This window comes from Amblyomma americanum, chromosome 10, assembly GCF_052857255.1.
Source record: "Amblyomma americanum isolate KBUSLIRL-KWMA chromosome 10, ASM5285725v1, whole genome shotgun sequence".
In the NCBI taxonomy this organism is placed as follows: Eukaryota; Metazoa; Arthropoda; class Arachnida; order Ixodida; family Ixodidae; genus Amblyomma; species Amblyomma americanum.
Genome location: NC_135506.1, coordinates 44,467,878 through 44,478,273, shown reverse-complemented (window position 1 = coordinate 44,478,273; position 10,396 = coordinate 44,467,878). Strand labels below are relative to the sequence as shown.

The 10,396-nt window shown below is 44.4% G+C and overlaps 1 protein-coding gene across 1 annotated transcript; it reads right to left on the bottom strand.

Moving 5' to 3' along the window:
* Nucleotides 1–260: 260 nt before the first annotated feature.
* LOC144108816 (uncharacterized) lies at nucleotides 261–8,878 on the bottom strand. The gene is made up of 5 exons (XM_077641997.1): nucleotides 8,713–8,878; nucleotides 6,057–6,140; nucleotides 4,243–4,436; nucleotides 1,826–1,868; nucleotides 261–1,124 (listed from the first exon to the last, which is right to left on the bottom strand). The coding sequence occupies exons 1-5, from the start codon at nucleotides 8,730–8,732 to the stop codon at nucleotides 971–973; spliced, it is 495 nt and encodes a 164-aa protein (XP_077498123.1). The 5' UTR covers nucleotides 8,733–8,878; the 3' UTR covers nucleotides 261–970.
* Nucleotides 8,879–10,396: the final 1,518 nt, after the last annotated feature.

Here is a 10,396-nt window from a genome sequence, read left to right as displayed (position 1 = left end):
CCTGCGGCTGTCATAAGTGGGCTGGAATTTGTAGCTAAGTGACTTCAGTTATACAAGAAACTATTTAAACCTCTCCAGATACTAAATATGCATTTATTCGTATATAAGAGGATATCTTTACAATTTTTTACGAAGCAAAGACTCCGTCAAATATTAGAAGCGAAATGCCACATTAGAAACAGAATCTGTGAAACTCACTCAGTTAGGAAGGGCTTACCACAGGCTTCTCCTCTCAACCCTGCAATAGGGAAACTACGAAGTTTTCCTAAATTCTAAATTTTATTTTGCTCAGACTTACCAGGTTTCTGTGCGCGCATTCTATAACTGAGGATGAACTATATTTTCTGGCGTTGTGAATACAGATAAGCCAACTAGATTTGACAGGTTGCTACTCCACAAACAAGACAGCGGATTAAAGCAGCTGGCGTCATGTTTCCGCTATTTTTTCTAAGTAGAATATGGTACATGTACCTACCAAATGAGGTAGACTTTTCTTTGAGAATTTTGCTTTTTTGCTCTTAACGTGCTCTCCTCTAAGCGACGACTGGGTGTAACTGCAAAATAAAAATGTCCAATAAAAGGCTTCTGAAGTCGCAGTCCGCTTTATTAGGATATAGCCTCATAGCTACGGCATTTTCACAGAGTCCTCCGCACTGTCATAGTTTACAGAGCCGTCAAGAAATCATGAAACTGAGTGCGATATCTCGACTGAAATAATTCGCGCAGTAATGAGTATAAAAACTGCGATAATACCTGCCTCTATCATTTATAAACATACGATTGTAAAACTATATATAGGTGGCGAGTATTGCAAAATAGATTTGCGCAGTTAATATTAAAGGTGCCTGTAACTAATCTGGCATATCCGCCTGAGTTGTCCTCGAAGTAAACCCTACAGTTGCCAATAACAAAGGCAACAGTGTTCTTTCCTGTAATTTTCGAGCAATGAAAAAGTTCACAATTTCCGCCATTACCCTGAAATGCAAGATATAATGGCCTCCTTGAACCATAATGAGCTCTTAGAAATTGACCAGGCAATACAACAGCCAATAGCGCCCATGCACGTATATTGAGCCACTGGCCCAATGGCGCTTTTAAGAACTGCCATGCCATTTTCCTGGGGCCTGCAATAAAAAGGACATCACGATCAATTTATAACCGTCATTTCACTAAATACCACCATCCTCATAACTGTGATTTCAGAGCAACAGCTTTGCGCTATCTCTCTATCGTTTCCATCTAACCCTTTCCTGAGCCAACATCTGTCACTTTGCGCATGTTAAATTCACAAGCTCTTAATATTTCTTTATTATCTGCTATTCCCGACTATGCTTCCTCTCCCTTGTTATCCATTGCCTAACCCTAATTTTAAACCGGTTGATTCAGCTAGGCTGTTGTCAATTCAAGTTGACTTTCTCTACTTCATCTTTTTTTTCCTTTATCTTATCTGTACACCATAGTTTTTTACATCGTTGTGCTGTTTCCAGTCTCATCAAGCACTTGTTCTCTTGAAGTGTGGTCTTGAACTGCCTCGGAAATCAGTTAGACGTGTAAGCTCTGTTACACCACGGCAGTTTGATTAGCTGCGCAAGGTGAGCCAGCTGAGTTAAATTTGACAGCAAATTAGCACCGCACAAAATTAATTGCATAGTACTAGGCGTTTGCAACTTTTACAAGTTGTTAGCGCGGCCCGTAACCCTCATAGACATTGTCAGCGACTAAGACTCAAGCGTAGTTTATGGAGAGCAGTGCGACTCTTTCGTCTAATATCAGTTTTCACCAAAATATTACGGATATGCGCATTTAAAAAAACTGAAATGCTTACGCGTTATCTTCAGGTTTTGCCTCAGCCTCATCACCAGCTGGTCCTGTGAAAAACAAGGCATATCAAAAAGGTACTTGTTCTTCACCTTAATGTGTATACGACTACGAAAAAGACAATGATGAGCAAGAATATGAACAACTTATGAAGTGCCGTTTAGATTATGAGAACACTCCTTTGTAAACTTCGAAATCGCAGGTTCGATTCCTGATGGCATTGTGATTCCACGATAGATTCTTTTTTTGCATTTCGGAGATCCTTACATGACGTCCTTGCTGTTTCCCGCCCCTCTTTTTCCCTCCTATTTCCTTTTCTCTAAATCAAGGTAGCCAACGCGAACACTTATCTGGTTAACCTCCATGCCATTTGTTCTGTTCTTCATCAGCTTACTAGAAACATTTGACTGCAGGTGGCTTCCAAAACGCTTTATTTTGTTCACAAACAACCACACATTAAGAAACACAAATATCGATCGCTGGCCCAATTTGCTTGTTGAGGTTTACTGGACGGTAATATTCATGAGGGGCATGAGCTAGGAAAGAAAATGTAGTTGCAGGAACAATTTCGACCACATAGGGCGGTGCTACAGCTACCACCATCCAGAGTGCTAGCTGTAGAGCCTCCGCTACAGCTGCCGCCTGTCGCGCCTCAATTAATTTGTGCTGTGACGTCATATGAGCTGCCACCCGCGCTCCCACCTGCTGCTCATGACGGTGACGTCGCACAGCTGGGTGCCGCGGACCCTTTCACAGAATCTTCGAGCTGAGAGACCCCTCCCATATCGTAAATTATAATACCTTCCTGTAAAAGGCTATTGCCGCCTCTCCTCTCAAAAAAGCATCCATGCCGGAACACTTTTTGTCGGAGCAAAAGGCTGTTCCAGTTCAGGAGTCCATGCATGCATACCCAAAGCTTCCGGCAAGCGCCAAGAAGGGTGATAATCGACAACGCAATGAGCATTACTATACTGTTAAAGGAAATAAACTTACGGCTTACGAGCCTCGCACAAATACGGGCCATTCCTTAGCGCTCACATAGTCTATAAAATGCAGTTAATCATCCACCTCTTGCTTGCGTATGCTCCGGCCCGTAGATAGGCGCTGTACCGCTTGCTTGCATCGCATATGTTTGAATGTCGCCTAAGCAGAATTACTGCTTCTTGAAAATAAAACTGCCGAGTGCCCATACCTACAGCGGTCACACTCTGCATGATGACCTTGTGGACTTTATTCGTACGTCGTTGCTATTTTAATTCATTATGGAGGGCATCACAACTACACACATACCATGCTGACTCCATCCCCTCCTCCTCTGTGCGAGCAAGGAAAGCATTTCTACTCCTCGCGGCGAATTCTGCGGCGACTATTTTCAGGATATGTTGAGACGAAAACGATTTTACTCCTCTTTATTTCTGTCTATCTTATGTGATAGTTTTCGTAAAACCAAGGCGCACTTCTGCAGACAGCTAAAGTAGGTGAAGTGCTGACGGGGCAAGGAGAGAAGAGAGTAAAGCTGTGTAATAAATGCAGCACTGTCGTTCTTTATAGGCATGTACTTACTCTATACACAGAGTGAATCGTGCACTGAGCCTGTCTGTGTCGGCCAGCATTGCGCAAGCTTGGTCTGATGACCACCCAATCTGCCGCCGTCTTCGGAAAGCGCTTCGCAAGACCAGCATAGTTGACTGACAAATGCCGTGCAGACAGTGATATTGCGACTATCCAGTGCATGGACTCTTCACAGACATGCGCCATTAATTCAAACCACCTGTGCTCTGTCAGTTAGTTCCCCGTTTTAAAGAAATGTTGTTTTATTTCAAATCCCTCGAAGTTTACACGTTCCTTGAAATTTTCCAGATGGACCGCCAATTTCTCACTTAATATTTCACATTTGGGAGCCCCCCACTACGGCACCTCTTTCTTCCTTTCTTCTTTCACTCTTTCCTTTGTCCCTTCCCTTACGGCGCGGTTCAGGTGTCCAACGATATATGAGACAGATACTGCGCCATTTCCTTCCCCCGAAAACCAATTATTATTATTATTATATTTCACATTTGATGGGGCAATGCGTAATTGGCATATTCAGAATTAAGACATTTCTATTCCTGGTTATGGCTGAAACAATAAGTTTAAATGAAGTTCTCTCACAAATTCAGCCACCCGTGAGGTTTTGATTACGGGGTATAGGGGGCTTTGCCATCTCTCAAAAACAGGGGCAGACTATTCTCCTCGGTCTAAGCACCACAACTACCCTTGCATCATGCCAACTCGTCATCATTATCATCAACATCACACTACGAATTACATGCTCCCTATGGAGGGAATTTTTCAGAAAGTTCAATGGTGTTGTCATATTTCATGCTTCCTGCACCATTTCTTTGTACAAGCATTCCAATTTGCAGACCCGCTTCCTTCACATACCGAATTCCTTCAATAAAGTGTCTGCTGTCTCAGACGGCATTCCCCTTGAGACAAGGTCCTCAGTCTCCAGAAGTTCGAAGTGCTGCGCTGCTTTCACGCCCAGAATTTCGAGCACTGCCATCGTGTCGCACAGCTTGTCGTTGCTGTAGACGCCATTCGCTTTCAGGGCCTCTTTTATATCTTCTTTCAGTTCTCTGGGCAGAAAAAAGTATATGATCAGGTGACATCAGTCACCAGACGCCAGTGAAGTTAATATTTCCCAAACCTTTTGCATGGGCTACTGCTGTGATCCATTTATTTATTGCAGTGGATAGATGCATTTTATTGGTATCCTGTTTTCATCGGCGAGCTGGATGGAGCCACTTTGCCTTGGAAATTAAAGTGTAGAAACATATGAGGCTATGTTCAGGTGGCATAGCTCACGACGAAAGAAGTCCTTATTCCTTATCTTATTGTTTTCTCTCAATTCATTTGAGCAAACACTGGTGGTCATTCCTCCGGTTAATTTTGCGGTGCCCTCAGCGACTCGTTTCACACTCGCACCTTAATGATCGCACTCTCACAGAGGCCGGGAGAGGGTGGTTTTGGCGATAGATTTTGAATTCATTCCACACAGAAGTCCAAACGTGGGCTAATTAAACTCTTACGAGCAAGCGAGGGACATTAGCACTGCCACGTGATTCGTGCCGCCAGAATGGGTAGGTAAGAATCCTGCTTGGGCAGGGAGTTCTTTCCGTACCTTTCACTTCAAAGTATCGTTTACCAGTGCGGAAGCCGCGGTTATATAGGAGATAGGCTTGACGCCACCTAAAAATTCGTTCATAGCCGGATCTCGGCTGCAAACGGAGACAACAGTCGCTGAGTATTTCCGGCGGTCTTGTGCGTGGCGACGAAGCTCCGGTAAGTCACAGATGCCTGCCTCAAACTCTCGCATTTAATTATTATTTAACTGTCGCCACGTAGAATAATTGCGGCCAGAATAATCGCAAGGGTACCCCTACCAGCAGCTTACAACCTCAACCTCTCCTTTCCGGGCTTTTGATATGTGTAGGCCATGGAACGTGCGAAGCCGATTTATGGGCTCTTTCTTGCACGTGGAACCCGCAGACCAACGAGCGTAGGCGATAGGAGCGACAATATACGCAAAAGGTCATAAGAAAGCTATTGCGGAAAAGAAAGGTGCAGTAAATGTTTCGTTCGTCGAAGGTTATCCAAATCGCACTCTCAGGGAAGAGATGAACCAGGGGCTGAAAACAGAAGAAAATTTTGGAAGCGAACTGAAGTCGCATGCGATAAATCTACGAAGGCATTTTAATTCACCCTGAATGCTTCCTTTGAGGTCTTTACTGATTATTTTTAACTAACGCTTAGGCCTCACACACGCAAAAAAAAATTTCTGTCGGGTGAAGCTGGGCGAATCTGTTTGCGTTGGTGTAGGGGGGGGGGGGGGGGGGGCGAATCTGGAGGGTAGAGTGGGGTTGCTGGGTGGTGGATGGCGCAAATGGAGGGTGAAGGTGGGCAGGAGTTGGATGGGTGGGGAGGTAGATCGACTGTGGCGGTGAGGAGATGGCTGTTGGGTGGTTCTTTTCGAAAGCGTAGTCCTCACTCTATGCTCGTGAGAAGGAAGATGTAGGCTCGTCCAGCTTTTGTAGCAAAAAAAAGCTGAATGGAACTAACATCGGGCCATTACATAAAAGTCTCTTCAGTTGGTTTTGTATAGTTGAGGCCCAAATTTTACATTATTTTATTCAAAACGCTACTAGCTTTAATCCCGGCAAGCGAATGTAAGCGTTGTTGAGGCATGTAGCACTCACATTTCTTGCGAAGTAGCCCGTTCTTGAGAAGGCAGGGTGTCCTCTTCGTCTTCACAACGGGGCCGCCATGTTTCGAGTGACGGCCTGTCAAAATCAGTAATCAAATACAAGGGTCTTGTGGCACATGTAAAAACAAGCAAAATGTGGTCACCAACGTGAAAATGCGTAAAAGAGCGCATTTATTCACGCCTGCGAGAAACTCATTTCGAAAAGCGTTGGTAAACAATTCTGTATATATTATCTATTCTTCCTAGCATTTGAGATTATGCCAACCTCAAAAATATTGAGAAGAGGAAGCTCCACCTTTCGCGATGCAGAACTAGTAAGAGGTGATGAAAAGAGGCCGTTATGCACAAGTGGTTCACAGTGATAAGGATGATGGGGGAAGAATGCGCACTGAAGACTACAACCGATGATGTAGACTTTTGCGGTATAGGACAAGACGCGCGTCAGTTTTCTTCGCTGCTCTAGGAAGTATACTCAATGTAACGCAATATCAGGCGTTTCAAAGTATAAATATAGCCGGATTGTAATAAGCGATTCTACATTGTACGCCTCCTGGATAATCTCTATACATGGACGTTTACGCATTTCACGTGAACCACACGGCAGTTGGCCCAGTCGTGATCGAACCGCTTCTGCGCAGCTGCCTGCTCCATGGCCGCTGAGTTACTGCAGGGGGAACAGCACAGCTAGAAGGTGTTAAGTTATAGCCTCAGTACCTACATTCTGGCAATAGCGCAAATTACTTTTTCGGGAAATAAAAGGGATGTTGTGTGCGAAAGCTCCACGTCTACACCAGGGCACATGAACACCTCAGATAAAAGGAAAACGATCTCTCCTGCTAAAACATCTTACTGCACACAATAGCCACAGATATGCGTAGTGTACACTACCAAAATAGAACAGTGAAAAGCAAAGTAAGCGCGGGACTAAGGAGGTCAATAAAAATGAACGGAAAAAAAACAGTTTAATACAGAAGTAAACAACAAACAACTGGCGTCGATTCCTTAAAAAAATTTTTTTAGACAGTCAATAGACTGTCCATAGCCCTCTCACTATTAAGTGTATAGGGTGTCTATAGACAAACCCTCGAGAACCGTCTACAGACAATACAAATCCTATAGACAGTCTATGGGAAATCTGTAGATTTATGGCCTTACATTTTAGTGAACTTTTGTCTATAGAGTCTTTAGGCTATGAAGAGACAAAATGAAATATCTATAGGCCGGAAATGGAGTCTATAAGAAGTCTATAGACTGTGTAGACCATTTTTGTAATTGATATTCGCACTCGGTATCTATGTGGTCTAAGTGGAGGAGGGAAATGGGCAATGTCAGTGCCGGTTAAAGAACCTCGGTGGTTGAAATTTATACAGAGCCCTCCAATTTTACTCCTATTTCTCTCTTCTTTACTCCGTTAAGAATGTGGTTAAGAAGGCCCCGAGTTTTTCTACCAGCGCTATGCAACACTCGCCATACACACTCGCAAACACTCGCCACGGTGGCTTGTTCCGCTTCTAAGGTCAGGGACGCGGTATTTGACCAGAGTAGCGGCGCCCGCGTTTAGAATTCAGCCTCTGTCTTTGTCAGGACCTGTGTGGTTATTGTTGGCATGAGCTAACAACAATTCAGATTCATATCACGTAAGTCACCCGCGCCGCCGACGAAGGCTAGCACACTTTTACCAGCGGCACGGAACCGTCGTGTTACGTTGCGCAAAAATACGTGCGTGTTGGGTTAGGAGCTTCAATATCTTTTACATCTCAAGATGCCTTTTTGATAGACGAGGACTCTAGGAGCTGCTGCATCGAGCAGTCCACATCATTCATCAAGCCGCCATGGTACGCTCTCCCGAAATGTCTCGCACTTCATGACACATCACTTGTGAATCTCGAACATAACACACTAACTGTCCGAAGGCGTATATTAATAGCAGCGGTGTATTCCGAAGCGCCAGAGAAGGGAACGGCTTTCCCCCAGCCACCGCTGCTACCACGTGCACATCTTCGGTTTAGCAGCTTTTAAATGAGCACTTTGTTAAAGGACTACTTGTCACGCGATGTTTTCCTTCGTATAAAAACCCACCCCCTTTTGTAATGCCCCCTACTGAGAACTTTAAGGTAAAAAACATTAGAGATCACTGCGCCTGTCTGCATTGGAGGACTGCGAAAGCATTGACGCCTCCTCGACACTCGTGGTCTCTCCTTGCCCCTCTTTGAATCCATGGACGTTTGCTTCTAATTAATTATTAATTAACCTATCAATCTTTTTCTTCGAATGATTACCACTCATTAACACATTTAAATCCATTTCAAACTTTATTTTCACTTTGCTTGTTTTTCCACCATTTTCCCGTGCACGGTTGTTTTCCCGTCCACTAGCCATACCGACATCCGCGATATTTCGACGTTTTTTCGAATTTGTGGCTCTAATAATTACTAATGATCCTATTGACATCAAATATTGTGCCCATCATTCTCACATTGCCTTCAATCGATCAACACCATTCGTTTGATGCTACCTCTTTTGAGAACGCCACAATCCCTGCGGACACGCTTTCGTGACACGCTATGGGGACCAGACCCCGCCCACATAGCCTAGAAATGCTTTCGCATTATTAAACTGAACTGAACTGAACAGAAAAAGGCGCTTACCCCTCGAATGACCAGGACATTCTGAGCGAGAATGCTTCCAGCCACCAAGATTACTGGTTGTGGCAAGCCCGCTCAGCCGTTCCGCTCGTCTTGTGTCGCCTGTTGATTCCAGCCGGACTCCTACTGTCGCTATCAGCTAGGCTTGCGTAAGTCGCCTTCTGCGCAACGGGAGCAGTTCCGCCGACAGCCCCGTTATCGCTGGGCAAAGTTCCTCGGCGATGTGGCGCCCCCTCGTGTCTCCTTGGTGAAACAATATTGCAAACGCCGGGCGTGAAGTGGCGTTTAGCCTTTTCAATGCTGCACTGTCAAGCAGTGTTTTAAAGACGAAAACTCCTACTGACATCGTGAGGAGCAAAACCGCAAAACAAGACGGGGCGGATGGGTCTTGTTCCTCAGGATGTCCTACCAACTGGCCTACAACCAAGTCTTTCTAAATTAAATATCCTACTGGCAATTCACATACGCTTTCCAAAATAACCCTAGGAAGAAATGTAGACACATTTACAACGACTAATCATTTTTTTCTCATTTTCCTGCTCTGAAACATTGGTGTTTTAAATATGCACAATATGCTTATGCCGCCTGCAGTACTCTTTATTGCCTGTGCAGTGCAAGTTCTTATTCTTGATATACGAAAACAACTTCAAAGCTGCCTGCAGTGTCTTCTCCAATTATAAAGAGCGAATAATAGCGGAGACCACTGTGTTTGACTAATGTCATGTTTGAGCGTGGGAGCTGTATCGCAGTCAACGTTGCAAAAGCCGAGGCAGGTAGGAAAGAATTTCTAGAAGAACGGCTTTTTCAGCATAGCTATGATACGTATCTTACACGACGACCCAGGCGTGGATCCTTTCTATGATCACGTGACCACCATCGTCACGTGCCTCGTGCTGCCTTCGTCGCCTACAGGTGGGGTGCGCACCCCGCATGCACTCCGCCTCAGCTTCGTCCTCAGCTTCGTCCTCATCTTTGTCCTCATCGGGTGAGATGCGGGGTCGCGAGATGCCCAATCGCTTCGAAAGTTTATCCTTCGACGTTAGAGCCCACAGATATGCTGTAATGAACAAAAATGGTAATATATTTTCAATTTTTTCGTAAAAATTCAAATGATCCACAAATTGAAACAACCTATTTGGTATCTCTGATTATGTTATGATGGAATTATCTTCTCCTCTACCGTCAGGAGCCTTCGGAGGCTAAATGTTTGCTTTCAAGTTGTTTTTCATTTTTGTCCTTCCATGGGCGCTTCCTCAGGCGATCATATTCCCTTTTGTCGATGCCCCGTCGAGTCACCTGATTCCATCCTTGCACATCGCAGAGCTTTTGTAAACACAGCACGCGAGAAGAGTGATGCCCGCTTCGCTCAAAGCCGATGTGCAATGCCTGAGCATGTGAGTGCACGGAAAGGGAGCAGTATGAACAGCGCCGAGGTTGTGTTCTGCAGTCAACCATGATCGGCACTGTGGCGCTTAATTTCAAAAAAATTTTCTCGACTGGAATTGAACATACCTCGATAAAATGTTCTGAGCAAAATTACAATAATATGAGATAATATAGAAATACTATTTTGCATTTTTGCAGTGAACGTCTCAGTATCATGTTTTCCTCTGAATACGCAGTACAATGCACTTTTTTGCAACTTTTTAATTTTTTTATGAAATCTATACAGTTTAATTTAAGGGTA

What these genes read in the sequence shown, in the direction of transcription:
- LOC144108816 (XM_077641997.1), bottom strand. Translation starts at nt 8,732, where the DNA reads ATGTCCTGGTCATTCGAGGG. An exon ending in CACTTTATTGAAGGAATTCG is followed by an intron (nt 1,869 to 4,242) that starts GTATGTGAAGGA and finishes TGTTTTTCACAG; the next exon opens with GACCAGCTGGTGATGAGGCT. An exon ending in GCAAAACCTGAAGATAACGC is followed by an intron (nt 1,125 to 1,825) that starts GTAAGCATTTCA and finishes TTTTTATTGCAG; the next exon opens with GCCCCAGGAAAATGGCATGG.